The sequence below is a fragment of the Molothrus aeneus genome, chromosome 2 (assembly GCF_037042795.1).
Source record: "Molothrus aeneus isolate 106 chromosome 2, BPBGC_Maene_1.0, whole genome shotgun sequence".
Classification (NCBI taxonomy): domain Eukaryota; kingdom Metazoa; phylum Chordata; class Aves; order Passeriformes; family Icteridae; genus Molothrus; species Molothrus aeneus.
The window spans coordinates 1,285,144-1,312,199 of record NC_089647.1 but is presented as its reverse complement, the minus strand read 5'-3'; the positions used below and the strand labels follow the sequence as shown (position 1 = coordinate 1,312,199).

The 27,056-nt window shown below is 46.7% G+C and overlaps 1 protein-coding gene across 1 annotated transcript in view; it reads right to left on the bottom strand.

Moving 5' to 3' along the window:
- The window catches only part of FAM168A (family with sequence similarity 168 member A), a 128,512-nt gene that overhangs the window by 5,117 nt on the left and 96,339 nt on the right, over window positions 1-27,056 (bottom strand). The window contains exons 4-8 of the mRNA XM_066571847.1: window positions 10,482-10,562; window positions 5,529-5,654; window positions 3,138-3,280; window positions 1,649-1,823; window positions 161-290 (exon numbers count right to left, since the gene is read on the bottom strand). Coding sequence (XP_066427944.1) covers window positions 178-290; window positions 1,649-1,823; window positions 3,138-3,280; window positions 5,529-5,654; window positions 10,482-10,562 — 638 coding nt within the window. The 3' untranslated portion in view covers window positions 161-177. The remainder of the gene's footprint in view (window positions 1-160; window positions 291-1,648; window positions 1,824-3,137; window positions 3,281-5,528; window positions 5,655-10,481; window positions 10,563-27,056) is intronic.

Genomic DNA, 27,056 nt, shown 5'->3' with positions numbered 1-27,056 from the left:
GGGAGGGACTCTTTGTCAGGGAATGCAGTGAGAATGGTTTCAAACTGCCACAGGGCAGGGTTAGATGGGGTACGGGGAAGGAATTCCTCCCTCCCTAGTGAAGCCCCATCCCTGGAAGTGTGCAAGGTCGGGCTGGATGGGCTTTGGAGGCAGCACTCACATGGATTGGCCAGTGGTTTACCAGTGTGGAGGTACGTAGCTGTAGGTGGGGGTTCCTTGAGCCCTGTACGTTGGCACGGACACTGGATGTGCTCCGATGGCGGTGTGTTGGGGGGTGGTCAACAAGGTTCCTGCAGGGACAGGGGAACACTTGGCACGGAGCAGAGGAGCTGGCATCCGTGCCTACGGTGGGGCAGGGACAGCATCAGCTGCCTACTTTTCCCTTTTTCCCTTTTTTCCCCTCTCCCTTTCCCCTTTTTTCCCTTTTCCCTTTTCCCTTTTCCCAGATAATTCTTCTGCCTGCCAGACCTGATTCGAAGGTGTTGGACCCACGTGATTGGGATCAGTCAGCACCACAAACAGAATAAGAACACCTGAAGCTCCAGCAGATTTTCCATGCTACCTCTGGCTCTTAAACTGAAGGCTTTTCCTTCTTTTTTTCCAGTGTTCCTTGTCCCTAAAGACAGGGAGCAAAGCTGGCCACAACCTGCTGACATCTATCTGCTGAAAGCACTGGGACAGCAAATCACTGCACAGATCTGAAACAAACCAGGAAGGGATGAGGGATGCAAAGGGAGATGAGGAAAAAAAACCCAACAGATCTCCAAGGAAAATTAAGATGAGCCTTTTTTTAAGTCTGCAGTCGGTCAACAGAGGGATTTTAGGTCAGAATTTGCACAGTGCCTTCATGGGGAGGGAGGACACAGCCCTGGACTACTCTGTTCTGGGAGCAACTGGGTGCTCAAACCAGATTCTCAGTTTCTGGGCATCTCTCTACAAATGTTATTAATGAAATTCTAACACATCCCAAGTGCATTTATCCACTTCTTAATATAAGCAACAGTAAATCTCTCAGAGTGGTTCTTGTCACATCCAGGCTGCAATATCTCTGCTTGGAATAGGGATTGTGTCCCATTACAGACCCCTATTTCACAGCTAATGCAGATGCAAAAGGATGAATGATGCATTTCTTGACATAATTCAATATACAATTCCAAGAATTGTTAAGGAGAAAAATACAGGCTTTGGAAAAAATAATTAAAAAAACCCCCGATCTTACTTAATGTGCTATTAATTGCAGTTAGAATCTGCATGTAAAATGTAGAGGAACTGGGATAGATAAAACAAGGTTAACATTCATTTTGTCAAACAAAAACATTCATTTTGTCAAACAAAACCATGACCAAAAGTGTCTTTAAAAAAAGAGCTTGAGGGAAGTACAACTACTTGAGGATGAACCAACCTGGTTATTCCTTCACTTAAGGAACAGACAGAGGAAGGGACAATATATTGAAGGATACAGAATAATGTATCTAAGGATGCAGGAGTGAGCCAAACCAAAGGTCTCCTCTGCTGAGTCAGATCAGGATTTGGGGCAAATTCCTGCTTTTTTGCCGGCACAGGAGCAGTACCCAGCAAGCAAAACCAGCAGGTGAAGCGAGGCAGCACTTGGGACGCGGGGGGAGATTTTCTGCCCATGTTTGCTTACCTGCTGACATTGCCATGGTGGTGCCAGCCACCATGCCCATGGCCACGCCGTTGGTGCGGGGCGCGGCCACGGGCGCGGGGTAGATGGCCGAGGGGATGCTGTTGGGCTGCACCACCGTGGTGTGGTGGATGACGTGGGGCTGGGCCGCGTACACGGGCTGGGTGTAATAAGCTCCCTGGTGGAGAAGGGGAGGGAAGAAAAAAAAAAAATCCCATCATTATTCCAGGTTTTTTCACAACCTAAGGAGTTCTCGGTTCTGTAACTCGAGCGCTGCCCAAGGGCTGGTGGGTGGTGCTCCCATGGATGAGCTCCTGTGCCTGGGATGCCTTGAGAAGGCTGCCCTAGAACAGAGACTAGACAGAGCTAAAGAATAAAGTAGGGATTTATTAAAAGGATATCCTCAATGGATACACCTTGGGCAGCACAAGATGCTACACCTAAGATGAACCAAAATGGTCACAAAATGCACAACCGATCACGGGATCTCTCACTTTTATAAATTCTGCTCCATTTGCATCTTGGAGTTAATTGCCCAATTACAGTCCCATTCTTCCTGTTTTCTCTCTTCATTTCACCGTTATTTATGCTTTTGGGCCTGAAATTTGGATCATTTGTCCTTGGTCCCCAGCTACAAAAGGAATTGTTTTGTCTCCCTATTCCGTGAAGAGAGCTTACCAACACTTAACATGAAGCTCAGAGCTACACACCAAGAATACACAAAACAGACTCTGAAAAATATGAAAGCTAAAACTTAAGGCATCACCAAGAGACCTGAGCCTGGGGATATGGGGAATGCATGAGGAGGAAATCACCAGTCAGAGAGTCAATCCATCCAGGACAAACCCTGCTGTCTCCCTCTGATGGGATGAAACAGAGCCTGGACACAAATGGCTGCTGGAGTAGAAAAGGAACAAGAGATGGAAGGAAAGGACAAGCCATGGTTCTTGGATGATCCCAAGGTGCTTGGGTCCAGGTACTGTGTCATCTTCTTGGGTTTCACACAGGGCTCCAAAATCCGGGCTGCCAAGGCTCGCAGGGTTTTGAAACAAGGGGAGAAGCATGCATGGGAATAAAAGGAGCCAACAGAAAAAGAAGAAAAAGCTTCACATGCTAAGTAATGAAGGGCCTGAAATGAAGAGATGCACAAGGGAGAGAACTGCTGTCCCCAGGACAGGCAGCAACACTCTCAGGACCTGCAAACCAGGCATGGGAGGAAAGAAAACAAGGATTTGAATCAGCAAAAGGGAGATTTTACTGTGCAGTAGTGAAAGCCCCATTAGAGAACCTCTGAAGGTCTGGATTAAGGGGAAAAGGAGGTGCAGGGCAACTATTCCATCACTTCTTTCTTTCAGGAGCTACAAATGTTCACAGGACAAATGGCAGATTCTGTGATTGGGACTGGAGAAGAACCAGTGTGCAGGGGTGGGTTGGACTCCAAGGGACTCAGGTGTGTTGGGGCATGGCTGAGGGGACAGGAGGTGGCACCTACCTGGGTGTACAGGTTCTGCTGTGGGTAGGCACTTCTGATGGGGTACATCGCGGTCTGGTACGGGTTTGGAGACGGCGAGTAGGGAGGAGGGGCGTTGTTACTCTGGGTTGGTGGCACCTTGTAGGGAGTCCCCGCAGTGTACCCTGCCACAGACACAAGAGGAGTCCCAGTTAGGGGCTGGAATGGCCGCTCAGGGCTGGCAGGAGGGCTGGGAGAAACCATCCCCTGAACAAATGGGCCCCGAAGACTGCGTGGGATGGAGAGGAGAAGGCAAGGCCCAGCCCAGCCAAAACACTCAAATATAGTTCACTTATTTAACTTATTTACTCAAATATATTTAACTTATTTACTCCACCAGTGTTCAGCAATTAGAGATGGCCAAGATTTCAAGTCTAATATCCCACATCATCCTCCAAGCACTGAAACAACGAAGAGCGAAGAACACACGGAACTTTTAGGAGCTCCCAAACAGCATCTCACCCCCTCCTGATTAATGCAGATTGGAAAAATAGGTGTTAATTGACAAGGGGAATAGCTGTGACTCTTTTCCTCACTCACATTAGCAGGAGAGCAACCATCTTTGAATGAGAAGTGGAAAAGGTTTGAAATATTGATTGGAGCAGAAGTGCAGGCTCCTCCATCGGGACTCCTCCAGGAACCCAGCATCAAGCACAGACCAACCAACCTCCTGGTTTTACATCGAATGGATTTTCTTTAGTCTGAACTCATTTTTTCAAACAAATACCTCAGGGACTGCAAGTTCTCAGTGTCACACTTCATTTCTGAGGGTTGTCTAGAGGTGTGGACCTGCTCAAGCCTGTGTGGTTTCACCACTTTGAATACCAAAACTTGCAGTGTTTCCTGATGGATGAATCACAGACAGTTTATCTCCTATATTAAAAAGGTATTAAAACACAATAACCCAGGCAGATGTAATCTGCTGTGTTTATAAACTGGGGAAAAACCAGAACAACCTGCAGGTAAAACAATGTGAAAACAAGGTTTAATGACACAAGATGATGGAGGCTCCTCTCTGTCTGGCAGATAATTTTAAAACCTATTTATGACTAACACCTTATTAGGATTAGGCTGGCATGGCCCGTGCTGCTGCCACTTTGTGGTTCACCAGCAGCGAGCCTTTAAGCTGCAGTTTCTATTAAAATTGCTGATTAAATCCCTCATGTCACTCCAGAAATCTCAGCCTTATTGATCCTGCAGCTCACAAGCGCCCTGGATTGCACAGAAATGGTTTTCTACAAAAGGCTTCTTGTGGGGGGAAAAAGAGCTCAGTGGGGAATTTTGTGTTGCTGCTTGTTTCCAGGGTTCACCACAAGCAGGATTCCTCAGCTGGGCAAGGAACTGACAGGATGCCCACAATTCTGTTCCTCTGCCTCCCTCAGGTGAGAGCCCACCTGCAGAGCTGCCTCCAGCCCTGGGGACACAGCAGAAGGATGTGGAGCTGCTGGAGAGAGTCCAGAGGAGGCCACAGAGCTGCTCCAGGGCTGACTGTGCCCACTGTACAGCCCCTACCCCAAGGAATGGTAGGGACATCCTTTTTCCAAGAGAAAGGCTCACAAAGGCTTTTAAAATATTTATTTTTAATAACTCTTTTTGTAAAAAAAAAATAAAAAATTCTTCCTCTCACCTTGTTGTGTAATTGATTGGATTTAGAAGGAAAAAGGAGTCTGGAGTAGCTGTAAGGTGAGGAACCCTCTGACCCCACACCACTCATGCACCAGATTAAGCAGGGGCCATAGGACACCCCACATACCAGGGAAAGCATCCCAGGGTTTATCAGGGAGCTTATCAGCCCTCCTGGAGGCACTCCTTATCCTCTTCAGGGATGAGATGACAAGGCTGCACTGGAAAAGCCTGTTTGACTGTGATCCCTCAATGGCATCTCCTCCCCCTGCTCCTGCTCAGCCAGCCTGGGTTACAAGGTGGGAATTTCAACAGCGCTCCTTGAAAATCAGGCTTTATTTTGGAATTCTTTCAGTTTTAAGGGAATGGGGAATAATGTCCCTTTGGAGATAAACACCTGTGAACAACCCCGGGTTGCTCCCAGGATCAAACACTCAGCTAAGAGAGAGATTTCACCTTCTCCACTGGAATTCCTCCTCTGCAGCAGCAGCAGGAGGGTCAGTGCTCTCCTTTTCATGATTCTTCATGGTTTTAATCCATCAAAGCCAGGCTGGATGGGGCTTGGAGCAACCTGGTCTAATGCAAGGTGCCCACGAGGGTTGGAGCAAGACGATGTTTAATTCCCTCCCAACCCAAACCAGTCTTTGATTCTGTGATCCCAAATAACCCTGTCCACAAATTCACCCCCACCAGGGGAGGCAAACAGGCACACACCAACCCAGAAACCCCCAGAAGGAAAGGTTTATTTACTGAATGCTGCAGAAGAAGCCTGGTAGGTTCTGTTCTCCGTGCCAGTGTCCACCGGGAGGTGGAAGGTGCCCTCGGTGGCACAGGACGAGGAGGTCTGGGGCCAGGCCTGCTTCATCAGAAGTGTGGCTTGAGTGGAGACAGAGAAGAGGTGTCACACAGAGCAGTGAGAGACAGCTTCCCGCACTTATGCCACACTGGAATCACCTTGTTAATCTCTTCCCTCCAGGTTCCTACCCCCGAGGTGCTGAGCCCCACGGAAGGGACTTCACGCTTTGGGCAGGGCTTGGAAATCATCCTGGAGTCCCAAGGCTGAGCAAGGATGTTCCACACCCTCCACATCTGCTGAGACTCTGAATTGACCCTCTCTGAAGGTACAGCTGTAAATCTGGAGTGTCACAGGGCTGAAGCTGGGAACGATTGGGATCAATCCTCCGGACTGGAGTCACAGCTTGCAGCAGCACAACACATCCCAGAGGATGGAAATCCACCTCCCAGAGAGTGCAGGGAAGCACTGCTGCAGGTCTGCTGGTCCACCAAACCCTCCTGAGACTCTCTTGGACTCAGACAGGAATGGGGAGCACGGAGGCCACCCAGCAGTGCTGCTGTGCTGGCCATCAGCAGCTGTGGAGATACTCATGGGTGTGAGATCCACCCGGATGCTGCTCCACTGCTGCAGATGTGGAACTCTGCTCCTCCCTCCTCCTCCTCCAACAGAAAACCAGGAGCTTTGAGGGAAGTCAGAGATTCAAGCCCAATTTCTCCTCCACTCAGTCACTGAACATTTTCTGCTCCAAGTGTCTGCCCTCTCCCAAAGGTTTGGGAGTTATTAAGGATTTCCAGGCAGCCTTGCTTTATTTTCCATGCTAGGCTGCACTCAGGAACATCACACTGGAGAGCAACTCCCAGTGCTGCCACAGAAACACTCCCTCACTTATGCTTTTACTCAGAATCAGATTCACTTTTGCCTCTGGATTCCACAGAGGTTTTAATCTCTGAGACTGATGAGACAATTCATTCCAATGTTACACGAATCCTTCCTCTGTGGTTTTCCCTCTCCACATTAAACCTGCCACAAAATCAAGGCAATTTGGGTTGGAGATGGCTGGGAGATGGCCACAGCTCTGCATGTTCTTTATTAAATCACAGATCCTTGGAGAATCCATCACTTAAAACTACACAAAAGGTGGACCAAGGAGGCTTCCAGGAACATAAATACCTCCTGCTCCCTTGCAATAATTCACAGGGATTGCAATCCAGCCATGACTATCTAATACCATTTAAGGGCCACCTCCAACCAGTGTCTTCTGGATTTGGTTTATCCTCTCACCTAAAAATAAATAAGGAGTTTTTATTAATTATCAGTTTAACCCCTGGCAAATGAACCAGTGGGAGCTGAGCAAACAATGTGAGCTGTGGGTCTCTGCAGCACTGGGACTGCTCTGTTTTCCTGACAGGACCTTTAGATGATGTCGGAATGTTCAGGACATGTTTTAAGTGGAAAAGATAAAATTATGAACCCTTTCAAAGCATTGTAGGATATCCTGCTTCCCTCTAACAACCTCATTTGTGATGGATACAGCCTCCAGCCCTGAACAAAGTTTGCAATAAGCTTAATTCCCCAGGCAGTCCTGTGCCTGAGTGTCTCAAAATGATGAGAGCATTTACTCCTGGAAAGCCTTGTGAGGCACCACAGCATATTCACCTCTCCAGATCCCAAGATACCCCTCAGGAGACCCACTGGTGTCCCCAAAGAGTGGGTGGGCACCTCTAGAGGATGGCTCAGAGCACTGCTGATGCTGCAACTCCCTTCTGCAAAGCAGCATTTCCTCCAGGCAGGATCCAGAAGCAGGAATGGGGGATTGGAGCCTCCATCCTGCCCCACGACATTCCCACACAGATCCCTCATTTCTGAGGCTGATTTTAGCCCTGCTCTGTAAGGGCACTGCTGCAAAGCCATTACTTCTGCCCTGCATTATTAATAAACACAGCTCCAGCCTCAGCCAGCCTCCACGAGCAAAATGTGTGTCCTACTTTCAGGAAAATAAAAAGGGAGGCTTTAATGAAGGAAGTTAAAACAAAACAACCATGAGCAAGACAGAATGCCTGTGAGGGAACATGCACCAGGCTTAATGAAGACATACATAATTTTATTTTTTTTAAATTGTGTCTCTGCAGCAGAGTGATTTTAGATGCTCATTTCTGCATACTTAAAAGGGATTCTTTTAAGAACAGTGTCCTAAAAAAAAAAGGCTTATTGCAAGCATGAGTTTACAATGCTGGTGGTTTGCCTTGTATCTCTCCCTCTAAAAACTGTGGAAAATGCAGCAGGAAAATCACACAAGGCAGGAACTTGAAGTGGAATGGAAAGGAATTGATAGAATCACAGAACATCCTGAGCTGGGAGGGATCAATGAGGATCATCCAACTCATGAGTCCAACTCATGCCTTTGCTCATAGGGCTCCTTTGGAATAATCTGAGGAATAATTTAACACCTTTTGGGCTCAAACACCAGCAAATATCTACTAGAAACCTGGCATTGGGAGAGGGAGAAATCAAGATTGGCTCCAGTCACCATCTCCCTTTCCTCAGTGAAGGAAACAAGAGGACTCCAGACTTCTCCAAGTTCCTCTCCTTGTTTCCTCTGATGCTGTTGCAAAGCTTAGGTCACAACATCATTAAATTTTCCAAGTGGATCCCAGGGTTTTGGGAACCACGAGGTCAAGAGAAGAGCATGAGCATGGCTGACTTCCAGTGAAGCTTCAGGGAGTGTTTGGAGAACACACCAGGGACAAAAGCAGGTGGGATTTGAAAACTGGAATTATCTTCACTCAGGGGTTGATTTCCTGCCTTTGCATGGAATCCACCAAAATTCATGAGGTTTGAGGCAAGAGACACCTGAGAGGAGCAGGAGCATCTTCAGGGTGCAGCAGAGAGGGAGATCAAGCTGGGACAGAACGGTTCTGTTCAAGAGACCTTGCTTGCAGGTACCTCCCAAGAACTCAGAAACCACAAGCTCTTCCCACCCTTTCCAACCTCTGTTCCAAGCAGTATTGAGGGACACCTTTCCCTGGGTAATCTCCATATGGAGAATCAGATGAACCCTGGGTTAGTGATTGGTTTTAGTGAGCTGGAGGGATTTCTGCCAGCAGGAACCGCCTCCTGCCCAGCCTGGGAGCTTTGGAACAGGACCTTGTCCATGGATGGGATGTTCAGGAGCAGTTATTCTGCTGGGAACGTGCAGCATCTCTTTCTTTTTTAGACTCAATGTCTAAAACCCCTTAAAAACATATTTAGAATTAGTCTGCTGTTTGAGAAGTCCAAGATTTTGACCCCCAAGCTGATTCCCAGTGTGTTTGAAGGACACCCAGGAGCACATTCCTCTCCAGGCTTTTTCCAGCCTCCTGTGTGACAGCAGCTCCTTCAATTTGAGGAAACACTCTCTGTACTGATGAAGGTTTTAGCTCAGCCACTGAACCACAGAATTAGCTCAGCCCAATTCCATTTAACACAGTTGAGGATGCTGTCACTCTGTCACATGTCCCCACTGCTGGGAGATTTTATGGCACTTCTTTTCCATCAGTTAGCTTTCAAAATCTCTTTTTTTTTCCTCCTGGAAGTCTGCTTTCCATTGAGAAGGGACCACTGAGTGTGGTGCTGGGAGGTCCTGAGCAGCAGAGCCTGCTCCTGCTTCCCAGAGTGGTTAAAATGGTTTAAAATCCTGCTGTGATATTAAATGGTATTGATTTCAAAAGCTGCAAAAATTGTTTAGAACAGAACCACAGAATGGTTTGGGTTGGAAGGGACCTTAAGGACAATCCAGTTCCAACCCTGTGCCTTGGGCAGGGACATCATACCTAAACCAGGTTTCTCCAACTTGCTCTCATGATTTATGGGAAACTCCATAAAAGTTTCAGCATTTTCATTCCAGTTTTAATTTCTGAATTTTAATCTTCATAGTTTCCTTGCTAGTTTAGTGCTTAGCTGTGTTAACCACTGGAAGGTTTTTGTTCTCCATTAAAATTGACCTGTCAGCTCTCTGGACATCAGGAGATTTCCAGGCAGGAAATTATTAAATGGTGTCTAAGATGTACAAGAAGCAACTCAAGAGTCCCCAAAAATCCCAATCCTTCAGTGATTTGGGGTTTCCTCTCACTTGGGTGTTCCCTTGGCCACGTGCTCACTGAGTGGAGGAGCTGCTGCCTGCACAACTGGGGACAAGTGACATTTTGTAATATCCAGGCCAAAATGCCAGAATGCTGCAGTATTTACATTCCTGGCTGAGAAGGGAGGACATTGCCAGCCTCTGGCAGGACAAGCTACTAATAAATTTATGGGCTTTTTCTTATTCTATGGAGTTGTTTTCATTTAATTCCTCCAGTGTTTTATCCTTCAGGGGAAAGGAGGGTGGCCAGCACAAATCCAGGGGAACAAAAATTGTTTCATGTTCCATGTTAAGGCTTTAATGGGAAGAAATGCAGCTAAAGACCTTATTAAAAGCACATAAACCCAAACAAAACACAACAGATCCCTTCCAGAATCATCCACAATAAACAGCTTTATGGAATATGTGTAAACTGCAATGTGGATAAGACAAAACCTAAAGATTTTGGCAACAAACCCCTCATTCCTGTTTCATCAGCCTTGGAAAGCGCCTGAGCTGGGGATCCACTGATTTTATGACAACTGGGAGACTGAAAACCTGGCAACTAAGGGGAAGAGAGGGTTTAGCAAGACTGGCACAAAGTCCAGCTCCTCCTGCTGCACACTGAGCTCAGAAGGCAGCTTCATTTGGAAGTGCTAAAGTCCTGCAGCTCTTCTGAGGCAACACCATTCAAAATAAACATCTCAAGCAACCAAAAGTCGAATTGAAGGGTGAGATGTTATTTTTCATCTGCAGTGCTTGGGAATGGATGAGCAAGGAATGTTTCCAGGCCTTTTTTCAGGATTTTTACCTGGGGCATAGCCGGGGCTGCTGGTTGGATACATGTTGGGATTGTAGGCTGGGGCAGCAGTGGGATAGCCTGTTGGATAACCTGAAAGGAGAGGAAAACAGCATTAGGATTTTATCAATCAAGCAAGGATGGCATCCCTGAAGAGCAATAAGCAACCTGTGAGAGGAGAGGCCACTGAGGGAAAACATAGGTGGATTTTCTGGGGATAGGAAGGACCATGAATGTGCTCCACGTGTGAGATCATCAATATTTCATCCTTATTCCTGTAGGAAACAAGGATCAGAATGCAGAATGCAGGTGTGCTCACTGTGCTTTGGAGAAAACTGCTGGGAAAATCCATACTCTGAACGTGGAATTCTTGTACAAAACCCCACCAGCACAGCAATATTGGAAAGGTTTTCCTGGGCTGCGTGGCAGCGCTTTGGAGAGCTCAGCACTTCCATTAAGCAGAGTTTCTTGCTGAAGGGAAGGCAGGGATCCTGCAGGAAAACATGCCAGCCTTGGATTCACCCATGGCTGCACAAGTGCTGTTCCCAGGAGGGACCTGATTACCTGCCAGGCCACCTGGAAGGACCCTTTGGAGCCAGGCAGGGTTTAATGGGCACTTTGGGCAGGGTTGCAGAGCATCTTCAGCTTGCATCAGCCTCACTGGCAGAGGTCAGAGGGAGTTCAGGGGAATTGTGTGATGGCAGTGAGGGGCTGCAAATCGTGGCACAGCCCAGAGCCTGTGTGCACCCACACAGTGCAGGTGTCCAGCATCCAATTCCTACTTCACTGGAAATTCCTGTCCTCTGTGGAGAGCACAGCCACAACCTCTGCACCTTGGTCTGCTCCTTTTCCACAGAATCACACCATGTCCTGAGCTGGAAGGGACCCCAGGGATCATCCAGCCCGACCCCTGTTCCTGTACAGACACCCCAAATCCCACTCTATGCATCTCTGGAGCACTGTCCAAATGCCTCTGGAGCTCTGTGGGGCTGTGCCCATTCCCTGGGGAGCTTGGGCAGTGCCCAGCACCTCTGAGGAAAGAACCTTTCCCTAAAATCCCTTAAAATCCAACCTGAACATCCCCTGGCACAGCTCCAGCCCTTCCCTGGGGTCCCGTCACTGCTCACCATTTTGCTTTTCATTTCCTTCAATTTATTGCAGGTTTTCCCTAAAGAGAAGAGCAACACCTGAACAACTCCATCCTCCTTAGGTGCTGCTGAGTAAATCCCTCTGGCAGAGGGAGCAGGACACGTTAACCCTGCTTTGCTGGTGGACAATTTGGCTCTGCTGAGTGTCACCACTCAGTTTATCTGTGTGTCCCCTTGGCCAGCATCCCAGAGCAGAGCCAATGCAATGGCCCTTGGAGAGGGTTTCCATGCCAAGCCCCACTGATACTGCCTGCTGGCTGCCAGCAAAGGCTGGAAGGAAGTAATTAGCAGTGGATTTACACCCATCTTTTTTAATATTTTATTTTATTAAATAAAAGCCAGCATGGGTCTGTATTTCCCTCTTCTGAGCACCAAAAAAGCCACAGCACAGTCTCCCCTCCCACACCCTAAATCCCACTGCTCCCAAACCCTGGCACCACTGGCTTCTGTGGCAAAATGTTGAGGTTCATTTAAATAAATCTAATTCAACAATCATGGCCACTGTACTGGAATAAATGACTGGATGTTCTACCCTCTCATTTTCATCAGTGATATACTTGGCTTCTAAATCAGGTTAATTAAAAATTGCTGTAGTTAACGTTGGATAAGCAGCAGTTTAACAGATTTTTTTTTTTGGTTGTTTTTTAGGCTACACAGAACTCTGTTTTCAACACAGCCAGGAATATCTAAACCCTTTCAGCAATCAAGAAGCTCCTTAGAAAGTTATTTGCAGATCCAGTGATTGCAAGCAGAGCATTAATGATGAGGATCTTAAATCAGAAATATCCCTTCTCTCCAGCCCATTAGAAGACAACCATGTCTTTTCCAGGACATTCATTGCTCCACACCCTTCCTGTTTCCTCCTGACAGTCTGGCCAGGGATGCTAAATCAACCCCAGCTCACTTCTTGTGTATTTTCCCTAAAATTGTGTCTTTTCCTGTGTTTCTTCATAGGGTTTTTATCTTCTTGGCACATGGAATCCCAGACTGGTTGGGGTTGGAAGGGACCTCAAAGACCATCCCAATTCCCTGCCACGGGCACAGACGGCGATGGCTGTGTGTGCCCTGGTGTTGGGAAGTCCCTTGCCCATTTGCAAGGGATCCAGGTGACAGGTTCTTGGGGCTCCAAGAGGTGCTTCTGACCCTTGCCGCTGGAAAATCCCCCCAGATAAGCCCTGAACCCCACAAACTGCTGCAGTCTTCAGTAATAATCCTGAATTACCAGTCCTCAGTCACCAGCCATGACAAACACAGTCCTGTGTTGTCACAAATGTTTCACCTGTGCCCTCTGAGGTGCCACCAGCACGCACCCACTGCCAAAATCAGGAAGAAAACCTCCTTTACTCAGACCAAAATTTGCAGCATTGGGGTTATACCTTAAGAAAGAGCCTGAAATAAATCAAACCACAAGAAAAGTGAGGTTTTGGGTAAGATTTTCCATCCAGCTGAGTATTGAAGGATTTATTTCAGGCAGATGGAGGCAACTGTGCATTTATAGAATCACAGAATTGTTTCACTTGGAAAAGACCTTCAGGACCATCAGGTCCAAGCCCACCCCAGCACTGTCAAGGCCACCACTGACCCATGTCCCCAAGTGCCACATCAACACCTATTTTAAAATCCTCCAGGGCTGGGGATTTAACTGGTTTTTCCCCTTTTTTAAAATTTATTTATTTTCTGCTAGGCAGGACTCTTCCTTACTGTGGTATCTTTTGTTGTTCTGAAGGCAAGTTATGGCTGGGTTTGCATTCATTTCAGCTCAAATAAATATGATTTCTATCACGGAAGCTTTAATAGCTTTGGATGCAAAAAGAAGCAACTGCTCTGCACTATCTTCCACTCTGATCTCATAAACTTTGATAAGTGCTGACCTCCAGCAAGAAAACTTGTCCTTTCTATTTTAAGGCAAAGGAGAGATGGGAAAGGTACAGGAAAATTAGTGTGGATTGCTCCTTTTTTTGGACATAGTGAAAAATAAGAAAATAGCAGAATCTGGGGCAATTTGTGCCAGAAGAAACATGCCTGGAAATTCCCAGCACTCAAAATCCAGCAGGTTTAAAAATACATGAGGTGTTTTTTATTTAGCAGGACCTGTTGTGGTTGGACAAAAGGAAAGGTTGCAAACTGCAGGATTAGATATGAGGAAGACATTTCTTACAACAAGGGTGGTAAAACATTGGCACAGGTGCCCAGAGCAGCTGTGGCTGCCCCTGGATCCCTGGAGGGGTCCAAGACCAGGTTAGACAGGTCTTGGAGCAGCCTGGGATAGCGGAAGGTGTCCCTGCCCATGGGCACTGGATCACCTTTAAAAGGTCTCTTCTGACTCAAAACTACTCCATAATCCTATAATTTTTTTATCCTATTGGTTTTGAGCCTTTAGGATTTGTTTGTTGGCTCTTCAGTCCCCAAATAACCCCAAATCAGCTCCCACACGGAAGAAAAAGCTGAGCTCCCCCATGATGGTCCCCATGCCTTACATCCCCTTGGGTACAAAACAAAGTCTGGATCCAACAACCAGGAATGATCTCAGGAGAGGTGACAACACGAAAGCATGCAGCATCCTGCTCTGATTTTCCCCCTGGAAAACCCAAGACACCTCCTGTAAATTCCTGTTCCTGCTGCTGACAGTGCTCCCCTCCTGCCATGTCTGTCCTGCCTCGTCACCTTGAATGAAAAATAACAGCAAGAGGCTCAAACCCACTTGACATATAACGTCAGAAAGAAAATATCCTTTCCTTCCCATGGATCTGCACATGACAGGCCTCCGTCTCTGCTGGCCTTGAGGCCTTGCACTGCTGCAGAAGGAAAGAAAATGAGATGAAAAATATTGAACAAAATTTATTAGATTCCTCGTAGAAGAAATCCAAAGTTGTTTTGTGGCTTATTTTAATTTAATATCATCTCCACAATCAATAGGAGTAAGAAAGGCAGTGTTCATTTAATCTTCTCCCCAGGGAAAACACACAGCACTCCAGCTCTGGGAAGCACTGGCTGAGCTGCTTTAAAAATCACCACACAATAACTGCAAAGCAAAAAGCACACGTGGCTGCATCAAGTAGGTATTTAAAAGCCATCTTTAATTTTCATGTATTTTAAATGTTTCTGTAGCAAAATCACCTAAATAACACCCAAACTGTGACAATACACAAGTGCTAAAGCTCTGAGGGTTCTCTTGAAATTCTTGAAAGACAATTTGCTTCTCCTTGGCTACAGAGCCCATGCTTTGGTCCATGGTCTCAGCCTCCCACCCACTGGCAATTGTCACTTCCAACACTGAATTCCAGAATGCGCCATTTCACTTTTTCAAGAGTAGTTTCATTGACCATTATCTGATCAAGGCCTTAACAGCTACGAGCAGCTGACATTAATTTACAAGACAAAATATTCTCCTTCTTTCTTTTCCTTCACCAGTCTCAAGCAGCACAGACTCCTCAAAGTGGCCATGTCACAAGGATTTTTACAGGATGATAAGGTCCCTTATCTGAGGGCAGGACAAAGCACCATAAAACCACACTTCAACTCCTTGAGCTGCCAAGGACTCCAGCTCCACACTTGCTGCAACTGAGAGCTCAATTAACCACCAGCAATCCCTGGAAGGAGAGGGCAGGCAGCCACACAAAACTGTCCCTCTTGTGGCATCCATTGCTCTGAGGTGGGTAAATATGAGATAAAATTGAGATAATATGAGGTAAAATTGCTGCCCAGGGCACAGGTGAGTCCCCCTGCCTGAAGCCACGTGGATGTGGTGCTTGGGAACACGGGTCACCGGTGACTTTGGCAGTTCTGGGGAAATGGCTGCACTCAGTGGTCTTGGAGGGCTTTTCCAACCTGATTCTGTGCTTCTGTTTTACCAATCCTCCCTCCAAACCCTGCTAACCACTGTCCACCCCTTTGTTTCTGCTGAGTGACAGCTTTGAAGCTGCAGCAGCCCCAGGAACATTCCTGCTTTATGATCACCTCCTCGGGTCAGCCAGATGGAGCCAAAGCATTTTCCCCTGCAAAACACTTTCATGTTCTATTTTAAGCCCATCCAGCATTTCTCATTCTTTAGTGCCCAGCCCTCAGAAACTCTTCAAAAACAGGATTTACAAGCACCTTCTCAGGACAAAAACGTGAGAAGCTTCATGCCTTCAACTACTCGCAGCTGTAAACCCATTCCCTTTCGAGTGATTGGGAATTCATTCCTGCAGAAAATCCCACGTTGGGAAATGAATGATGTGCAGCTTTGGCACTTGAGGAATTACCCCAGAAGTGAGAAATGAGAGAGCAGACACCATGTAGGCTCCCTGGCACAGCTCCACTGAAGCTTCCAGCAGCCAGACTTGCAGGAAAGGCTCCTGAAGGTTGATTGCTGGGAGCAGTCACAGCGGAAAGAACGTGCCCGGAGATGTGATGGGGAGGGGGCAGGGGGAAAGGAGCTGAGGAGGACATCTGGGATCTCCTCCTGCAGTGGAAATCAGCCTCCAGAGAGGAAGAGCTCCAGCATTTCCCAAAGGACTCGCAGCAGGGGTGTCATCAAAGCTTGCTCTCCTATGCCATGAGTCAATCCCTTTCCAGAAGGATCTTCCCAGCCTGCCTGGCTCCTCACACAGCTGCAGAGCTCCAGGCTTAAGCTGTGCATCTCCTCCTGCCTTTTGGAATATCCCTCAGCACATGGGATTTAGGGAGGTGACCTCTGAGCAGCTTCTCACACAGGGCAGTGCCAGACCTTCCCTGCTCAGTTTAAAACATCTCTGGGTGAATCCTGCTCTGCCATCTCAGTGCAGGAAGGATGGGATAACCTTTCCTACCTTCCCTCATCACACAGATCCATTTGACACATTTCCATGGCAAATTCTACCCAAACCTCTCCTGAGGCCCCTACAAGCAACCAGGTAAATGCACCTGGATGCTGCAGGAGCCCAGGGGCTGGAGCAGGTTTCATTTCCCACTGATCATCCCACATAATCACAGCTACCCCATCACTCACTCACCTCCTTGCCATGAAACTATTCCAGCCCACTCATGCTAAATGCATGTAAAAATAGAGGAAAAGCTGAAAGCAAGGGTGGGACTGTTCTGAAGAGCAAGTTAATGGATGGTTGAGAATCCAGCACTTCTGAAGGCTCTGAGGATAATAAATACATTTGTTCCCATGAAAAAATGCCACCCCCTTATTACTGTTTCAAGCCTCATCAGCCCAAGAGTGGAGCAGTCAAATGAATGTGGATGAACCAGACACAGCAAGGGCTTTAAAAAAAGATTTGCTCTCACATTTGACAATCTCACTCCTGGAGACCTTTTACAGTGGATTCTTTTTTCCCTGAAGGGTCCTTCCCTTTATACAAACAGCAACTATTGCCTGCACATTACACAGAGCCATGCAAAACCAACCTCTCACTGTCCCAGGGTGCTCCAAGCCCTGTCCAGCCTTGGACACTTCCAGGGGCAGCCACAGCTGCTCTGGGAACCTGTGCTAGAGCTTGCCACCCTCACAGGGAAAAAAAAATCCTTCCCAAAATCCCATCACTCCAGCCCCACATTCAGGATGCTGAAGACATTACAGAGGAGGAGGAGGCTCCCCAGGAGGGGAGGCAGCTCTGGACTTGCGGAGCAGAGGATGAGGAGGGAAGAGTGCAGGTGCTGCCTGGTGAGAGGATGTCTGTACCTCTTTCTGTCCTTCCTCTCCCTCCCCAGGATCACAGCTTGATCAAATTCCATTGGTGTGAAAGCACAGCTCCTTAAGGAATTTTCCTCAGGGCTTATCCACATTTTACACGGTGAGCACAAGGCTTGGAGCCCAAGGATGGGAGCTCCACAGGCACCACCTGTAACACAACTGCAACCCCACAGAGAAACCCAGCCACCCCAAAATCCCCACAAACCCCACAGGGATCTGGTGGGAAATATTGCCTTTGATGCCCATTTCCGTTCTGTTGCACAGACTCCCAAGAAAGCACTGCTGGCAGGGCTGGGAGTGGCACAGGGGTGATGGGGACAAAAGCTCCAGCCCCTGGCAGGGCAGCTGAGCCACGTGGCACTGCCTGTCCCCATCCCACAGGGTCACAGTGGTGACACAATGGGGTCCTGCCTGCCTGGAGGAGCTTTTCCCAGCTGGAGCTCAAAGGCAAGGGGATGGATGGACGGATGGATGGATGGATGGATGGATGGATGGATGGATGGATGGATGGATGGATGATGGATGGATGGATGGATGGATGATGGATGGATGGAGGGATGGATGGATGGATGATGGATGGATGATGGATGGATGGATGGATGGATGATGGATGGATGGATGATGGATGATGGATGGATGATGGATGATGGATGGATGGATGGATGGATGGATGGATGGATGGATGGATGGATGGATGGATGGAGGATGGATGGATGGATGGATGCATGGATGGATGGATGGATGGTGGGGCCTCTCTGCCCTGAGGAGCTGCAGAATCCTGCCTGTTTCCTGCTGGGAATTTGGCTGGGCAAGAGATGATTTTGCACAGAGCTCTGAGCTCTTCCATGGGACTTTGTGGTTGCACCATGCCACACATCAGCTGGAAGCTGTTTCCATCAACAGGAATTAGGAGAATTTACAAGCCTAAAAGGATATTAAGGAAGTGACAGAAGCACTGTTTTGGACACACATTGCCCCGATTTTCTCTTGCTCAAACCACACTTGCTTTCAAACCATTCTTTTAAGGCTCTCCTTTGCAGGCTGTAGGACAAAAGAGATCGTTCCATTCTTATTTCAATTCCACCTCAATTTTACTTCCCACCTACATCCAAAACAAACCTCCCAGGTCTTAGAGCATCTGCCTGGGTATGGGATGTGTTTGGATGAGCAAAACTCATCCTGAAAAGTAGGAGCAAGTGTCCAAAAATATTAGAGAGATTGTTGCCTGCTTTGTGCACACACTATAAATAAACCAGAGTGACAGAACTTGTCAGACTGTCAATCAATATCACTTCTGGGCCACAGACATGTGTCACATCCTCTCCTGTGCTCAGACAAGGCTCTGTGGGAAAGAAGTTCTGGAAAAGGGTTTAAGTTGTGCAATATTGATTCTCCTTGCAATGATTTGCTTCGTTCTGTATTTGAAGAATCCCAAACAGGGTATGAACAGCCCCTGCTGATTAAATAAAAGGCTTTGTTGCTCCACAGAAAGTGGAAGCCTGAGATAAAGAAGCTCCTTTGCAGTTTTTCTTAAATACTCAATTGTGGCTCAACCTTATCCAATAATGCTCTCTAGGGAAATATTCAGCTGGGAAGATTTAAAATAAATTAAGATGGCAGAAGAGTGCTCAGCTTGAAACAGACCATGTGGTATTAAAACCCCAGGATGGTTTAAGTTGGGAGGGACCTTAAATCCCACCCAGTTCCACCCCCTGCCATGTCAGGGACACCTTCCACTGTCCCAGGTTGCTCCAAGCCCTGTCCAGCCTGGCCCTGGACACTCCCAGGAATGCCTTCATTTGCTTTTCAATCATGAATTTTCCATTTCTCTGAATTTTTGGAGGGCGAGGAGAGCATGACCTGGAGGCTCCTGGTGTGCTCTGGCAGAGTTTCTATGGCAGCTCCAGAGGGGTGAGAAGGCCCTTTCTGGAGGAGCTGGGAATGGAAATGCAGGCAGGACTCCGTGCTCTCCATGCCCTCAGGTTATAGGTTACAGCAAGACATTTACAACAATATTTACAGTATTTACAATAGCCCTTTGTGATGACCAAACTGCATTTGTTCATCTGGCTAATTTTCAATCCATCCTTTTCAGCTCTGCTCCAAAGCCAGGAGCTGAAAAGACAATCAGTTAAAAATTCAGTTTTCTGCTCCAGCTGTAATTCCTGCTCTGTCACACAGTGTGGTCCATGCAAAATCTCTTTGCTTCTAGCTAGGGCAAGGCAACTGCTCCACATTCCTGATGCCTTCCTGCAGCCTGGAACTAGGAATTTGTCCCTGTGTTCTGTCTATTGTAATTTATTTTTTTCTGCCAAGCTGGTGTTTGCAACAACTGCGTACAAAATAGAATCCTGAAATGGCTTGGATTGAAAGAGGTGATGGCAAAAAGCTCCTGGCTTTTAATTTTTCTTATTCCAAATGCTTGAATTGAATTTGCCAGGTTTGGAAGTGCCTTAAAAAATGGTATTCCAGGTGTGTGGCCAAAGCCAAGGTTCCCAGCACTGCCCTGAGCATGATCAACAATTAACACAACAGAAACTGCCTGGTAATTTAGCAATTAATCAGGAATCCATCAATTAATTGACTAATTAAGTCTCTCTATAGCACAACATAGTCCTGGCTCCCATCTCTGCTTTTTACACTCCACTTTGTCCTCTGGCACTGGCAGCATCCTCCTGATTTCATCCTTGATTCACACCCTTAAACAACATCTCCGGGGACACCAAATTTCCTTTTTCAGCTCATTTTAGTAATAGGCAGCTCCAGAACAGTCAAAACAATGCTACAAATCAAATTACTGCCCCAAAGGGCCAGTTTCAAAGTACAAACGTCATGATTTTCATTTGCAAAGCTAAAAACTCAAAATGATAAAATATTTAGGGTTACAAGAAGAGGCCAAACTCAAGGAAGACTCAGGTTTAGGGATCACAACAGCCTTAGATATTGAAATTTTTAAATGCTCGTTAACTTTCAAATGTCCATATGGTATTTTGGACATTTTGGCCTCAGACCAGAGAAGTGAATTGCTCTCAAATCCATTGGCTATGGACAAACACAGCAGCAGATGGAGCACACAGAGAATATTAACAAAAGCAGGTTTTGGGTGTTAAAAGGCTTAATGGGTCTCTCACATGTATTTGGGCCAGGAGATGGGATTGAAATTATGCTTGGGGGAAGCTGAGAATCCCTAATATTTGAACTGGCAAAACTCCACAGCGCTGTTTGAAAAACGGCTCTGGTGGAAATAAAATCTGATTTCACCAGCTTGGAAGTGCAAAGGTTCTGCCAGAAAGGCAGCAGGGATACAGTGATCCCACACAGATCCCTTATCTCAAGGTTTTTGTCACTGATTTTCCAGCCAAGAGCTGGGATGAGGTTCCCTGACTGTTCCACCTGACCTTTGAGAACTCCACCAGCTCCTGCCCAACTCACCGAAATCCAAGGAGGAAGAACAGCACTGGAATCATGGGGCTGTGCAGAATTTATTACTTCTGGTTCATAAACTCAATTTTTCAACCCCTAAAGAAGTGTTATAAACCATGCTCATGGCCTATAATCCCTCTTCTAAAAAAAAAAACCACAAACCCAAGCAATTTCTGGGAATACTTGAATTAGAGTTATGTTTTTTCACCTGGTGTTCTGGTAGAGCATCTCTTCAGAAAGCTTAGGAAGGAAAAAAAATAAATACAAAAAAAGCAAATAGAAATCCTTTCCCTCCATCCTGTAAATATTTTATTCCTTACAAAAAGCCCAGAAGAAACTCCAAACATAATAAACCCCACAGCTGAGGGATGACAGCCTGGGATGTTTTAGCACTGTCTTCATTTGCTTGCTTTAAAACAAGGATTTCTACACTGGCCCAACTCAGCAAAGCAATTACTAATTAAGTAAATTACATTTTATGGTTGAGGTGCATCCTCCTGGTTGCTCAAGCAGGTTAAAAGTGATAAATTTGTGGCAGCTCTTTTTTCACTTGTTTTTTAACACAGGGAAGCAGGCAGGCTTGTTAAAAAAAAAAATCCCAAGATTTGTGTGGGGCAATTATTTCACATGGATAACTGGGAGACCCCTGCGACTCTCAGGATGGATGGCAGATGGAGAGCGAGGGAGGAGGATGGAAAATGATTTCATGGAAAGGATTGTCCAGGCTGCCCAGGGAAGTGGTGGAGTCCCCATCCCCAGAGGGATTTAAAAAATGAGGTTGCTCAAAGCTCCATCCAACCTGGCCCTGGAGACTTCCAGGGACAGGGGAATTAAAGGCCCTGGGGGCACTCTCTGCCCCCTCATTTAAAAGGGCAGTGTTGGGCTGTGTTCAGGGAATAGCTGTGACTTTAACATCCTCCAAGGATTTGGGGATTCTCTTATGTGATCCCAACAATCCTCTCAGGAATTCAGTCCAGGAGCCGATTTCTCGGCAGGAACGTGGTGACCTGGCAAATCCAAAATGAGTCATTGTACTGCAGGTAGGGAGGCTGCCTTAAAAATAACACATCCAGCGTGGCTGGGAAACAGCAAAAAGGATCAGCAGCTCCCTCCAGGAATAGCAAATTGGAGTAATGGACTGGGATGGAAAAGGGAGAGGGAAAAAGAGAAAAGCTCAGAAGTGAGTGGAGTGAAAGGCATGATGTTGAGCAAAATTAAATCAGAGGGTTCACATCAGCCCCCTCCTGTACTGGGGGCTGCTGGGTTGACAAAATCAGCTTAAAAAAGAGAAGATAACTAATTATGCTTTGGGACTCAGAATTTCAGCAGGCTTTGGTTTTACCAGCAGAACCTGAGGGATGATTTAAGTGAGGATTGAAGATAAGGAGAGGGAAAAGGCACCCAGGGGAATCTCTCAGATGGACTTAAAAATTGTTACCAAAAAAAAATCAACAGCATAAAACTGCCATTAATTCATGGCATCAAATATACTTCATAAAATACCATTTGGGGCATTTGAAACTGAAAATAGCAATATATACACACAGGTATGGATTATGGAAAGAATCATTGAATGCTTGGTGGAAAGGGACTTTAAAGCTCATGCAGTTCCCTCCCTGCCATGGGCAGGGACAGCTTCCACTGTCCCAGCTTGCTCCAAGCCCTGTCCAACCTGGCCTTGGACACTTCCAGGGATCCAGGGGCAGCCACAGCTTCTCTGGGCAACCTGTTTATTCTACAGAGCCAAAACTCCTGGTAGGATTTGTCTTCTGCCTAAAAACATTAACAGGAGCAGTTGAGAAATAAAGGATCGGCCGAGGTCGTGTCTACATTCAGAAATAACTAAAATAGGTAAAATAAACCAAGTTTGTATTTATCCTGGCACAACATGACTGGCAGCACAAGGTCCCTCACCAGTTCTTCTGTAGGCAGTGGTGCTGCTCTCCCTTTAGATCCCCTGAAATCCTCCTCTGCCTGGATTTGTGCCTCCCACTCCATCTCAGCACGTCGCAGACCTCCTGTCATCCACAAAGTCCTGGTCTACTTCCAAGCAGGGCAAGCAGAAGCAGCATCTATTTTATTGGATGGGGTTATTTTAAAAGCTCTATGGAAAGAATGCATTGAAATTATTCTAAATTTCTCTACAAAACACTGAGACAATTCCTCATCTCTGAGCTCTTTAGGGATTCATACATTGCACAGGTTCCCAGAGCAGCAGGGGCTGCCCCTGGATCCCTGGAAGTGCCCAAGGCCAGGTTGGACAGGGCTTGGAGCAGCCTGGGATAGGGGAAGGTGTCCCTGCCTGTGATGGCAAAGGAGGCTCTGAGGAAGCTTTCCCATGGTCTAAAGAAATTAGCAATTTCCTCCAGGAATCTGGTTTTAACAGACTGATGGGAAATGGAGCTGCCTTAGGAAACACTCCTGAAGATTTTGCTGCTTCTTTTAAGCACAAGCAAGTGCCAGTTCCAGGTCACCTGTCAAACATCAAGCGGGTCAAAGGCAGTTTGCTGTCACCTCAGTGACATCCTGGGTGTCCTTGCTGGCACAAAGTGACTCCTTTGGGTCAAATACTCACCAGGCAGCTGCTCAGGCAGTGCTCCTATTCAATGCCAATGAACTTCTGCAGATCTCCAGGACAAGATCAATGCCTTGCAATTAATTTATCCCAGTGACTGACCTGCAGGATCTCCTCACAGCAATAAACTGAGGGGAACCATGACAGAACAGCAGCTTCATTTCCCAGGTGGAATTCTAACATGTGGCACTCACCCCCTGCCTCCCCAGGTCACCCATGGTTCAAATCTAAGCTGTTTTCCTTAAATAAAGTAAAATGAGACCTGAGATCCAAAATCCAGCTGAAGTCAAGTAGTGCCCCAGCACTGCCATCAAGAACTGGGCTTTCTGCCCCAACCTTCTTCAAAAATTACAGGACCAACAGCAAAGAAATTGGGAAATATATTAAGAATTGAAAGACTCAGTTTTAGCATTTAATTTCCAGTAAAACAAATTAATTAGAAATCTGGAATTCTCTAAATTTACTTTGGAAGCATTTCAGGAAATGTATATTAGTTCAAAGTACCACAGAATCACAGACAGTTTGGGTTGGAAAGGATCTGAAAGCTCATCCAATTCCAACCCCCTGAGTGGGCAGGGACACCTTCCACTACCCCAGGCTGCTCCAAGCCCCAACCAGCCTGGACACTTCCAGAGATGGAGTAGCCACAGCTTGGGAAATGTATCAGACTTGCAAATGTCAAGGAGAAGAAATGACCTGAGGCCAGTTTGTCACTGTCACAGCTCTGGCTGAATAAGGTTTAAAAATGCATGAAGACAATCATCTCTTTTTGCAGCAGGTTTTCCTCCCTAACAAAAATAAACTAACACACAAACCATTTAAAACAGCTTTATAAAGGCCTCTCACAGGCTGTAAGTCACAACTAAAAATGCTTTTAAAGCCATAAAATAGGAAGCAAAGTTTTATAGCAGAATATTTTGTATAAAATTTCAGAGTGGTTTAAAAAAATATCTAATTCCAATCATCAGCCAAGGGCAGGGACACCTTCCACTGTCCCAGCTTGCTCCAGGCTCCATCCAGCCTGGTCTTGGACACTTCCAGGGATCCAGGGGCAGCCACAGCTTCTCTGGGCACCCTGTGCCAGGGCCTGCCCACCCTCACAGGGAGGAATTTTTTCCCAATATCCCATCTAATTAAAGTCATTCCATGACCATATTCTTGTGAGTTGTAGTGCATGGGGAAAGCAGGAGAAAAAGTTCAGTGTTGAGAACTGTCATCAGTCACACGGCGAGCTGCTGGAGAAATTTTTTGCAATAAATACAGGCCTTTGGGATTCAAAGTTTGACCACAGTGCCTTGGACTGGTCCAGGGTTACCAGCCAAGTGGAGGAAAAGAATTTCCAGAATGGGCCTATTTAACAGCAGAAGTATTTCAGGAAGAGAATTATTGTGGGTATGATGTCACACATTCCAGAGAACACTTAGATGTGCTCACTAAAAGGAAAGAATGGAATGGAAGGAATAGAAGAGATTAGAATGGAATTGTTCAGTTGGAAGGGATCTACAACAGTCAGTCCAGCTGCAAACTGGGTTCAGTCAGAAAAAATTGATATCTGCAGCTTCAGTGCTCACCCTGCAGCAACCTGAAAAACTGGAGAATAAAAAATGTTTAGGAGAGCAGCTCTAGGAAAATCCCCTCTCCTCAAAGGCAAGAGCAACAGCACAATCCTGAGAAATCCATCCCCACACACACAGAGTCCATACCCCAGCAGCAACTACTTATGTGCTCCTCTGCCCTTTCCAGAGGGCGTCATTCCATTCCATTCCATTCCATTCCATTCCATTCCATTCCATTCCATTCCATTCCATTCCATCCCATCCCATCCCATCCCATCCCATCCCATCCCATCCCATCCCGTTGTGTCTTCCTCTCCTCCCCTAGCCCTGCTATGGGGAGGACCCCATCCCAAAGAGCCAAGGTCACATCCCACCTCCCTTCCCAGGCCCTGATTCACCCAAGGACACCCTGGCTAAACCCAAGCAGGTGGCATGTGACAGGTCACACCCCAAAAGCCATCTCTACCACATTTCTCCCTGTTCCTCTCCATGGTCCTCCTGTCAGCTGTGACAGAGTTTGTTTCTCAGACCACCCCCAATTCCTGCATTTTCACACTTGTACAGCAGAGCCTTTGCCACCCAGTGCCTCACCTGCCCCTCTCTCCTGGCTCCCTTTATTCCAGCCTGGGAATATCTCTCCCTGCACTCCAGTCCCTGAGGATCAAGGAATATCCATCTCTGCAGACAGAGCTATTAATAGTCACTCACCTCCCAACTGCAAATTCCAGGCTCTTCACAGCCAATCCTCGCCCTCCTTAAATGTCTCTTCTCATCATTATAACCCTCTCAGTCTACTGAAAGCCCAGTGTTTTAATCTTGCAATATTAAAGATGATTCTAGCAGGCACTTCAAAAGAAAAGGAGCCAATAAGAAACAAACAGTTGGAGGTCAGGGTCTTTCCCTGCTCGGCTCACAAAATAAAGAGGTGAGATTCCTTCCCCCTTCAGTTCCTCTGTGCAGATTTTAATTGCTTTTCTGACATCTACAGAATGTAATCTTCTTCCTGTGTTGTTCCTAGGATTAGGGCAGGACGAAGGTAAAGCTATTTTTGATTAATATGGAAATCAGAAATTACTTTCCAGAGAAAACTGGGGACTGTTCCTAATGCTGCTTTATCTTTGGGGAATTACAAATCTGAAGAGTAACAAGAGTGAGATGGCAGCTCACTGAGTCTTCCAACCTGTGCAAAATATGCCTAAAGACTTTCAAAAATCTCTTCTGATGGAAATATGTGATTAATATAGTTAAGGGAGTGTTCAAGCTGAAGACAAAGAGAGTTAAATCCCCACAGAACAGGGAACATCAGTTTATCTGGGGGAAAAAAAGGTGGGGAGGCCACATGGTGCAAAGAAATCTTCCTGTGTTTGAGGAGAAATGTAGTAGTTAATGTAATGCTTAAATTTGCTCCAATTCAATGCTGCTCTTGCTGAAGTACAAATATTCCTCATGACCATTCAGCTGAATTTCTAATGGATGAAAATGTGAAGAATCTGGTGGCACCCAGCTCCTCCTGTTTGTATGAAGGGAAGAATTTGGAGGGAAATTAATAAATACAGAGGGATGGAGTGAAAGGACAAAAGGGGATGACTTTAAACTGAATGAGGGTGGGTCTAGATGGGATTTTGGGAAGGAATTGTTCCCTGTGAGGGTGGGCATGCCCTGGCACAGCTGTGGCTGCCCTGGATCCCTGGAATGTCCAAGGCCAGGCTGGACGGGGCTTGGAGCAGCCTGGGACAGTGGGAGGTGTCCCTGCCATGGCAGGGGGTGGCACTGGATGGGATTTAAGTCCCTCCTAACTCAAACCAATCTGGGATTCTGTACCAGGGGATAAAGACTCAAAGCCATGCCAGCAGCCCCATCTTCCTGCCAGCAGTGCCTGCAGGAGTAGGAGGCTGGAGATGATTTAGGAGTAAAAAAGGGACATCCTGGCAGGTCTAAGCCTGGGGAATTTCCCTTGAGCTCCCTGTGAAGTCCCCCCCCAAAGCCCTGTTCCCACAGAGCCATGTGTGTTCACTGAACAATGGGAAACCAACCATATACTGTGCTGCTTTTTAATGTTATCATTGGATGCATGAGATTTAATGGGATTTTCAAATGGAATGGCAGCACTTCAGCTATGCCTGGAAACAAAGGCATTGACTCTGCCTACCAGAGAGGAGTGAAAAGGACACAACTGCATTTTATCTTGAAAGCCCTCAGACACTTTCAAACAGATCCAGGAATCAA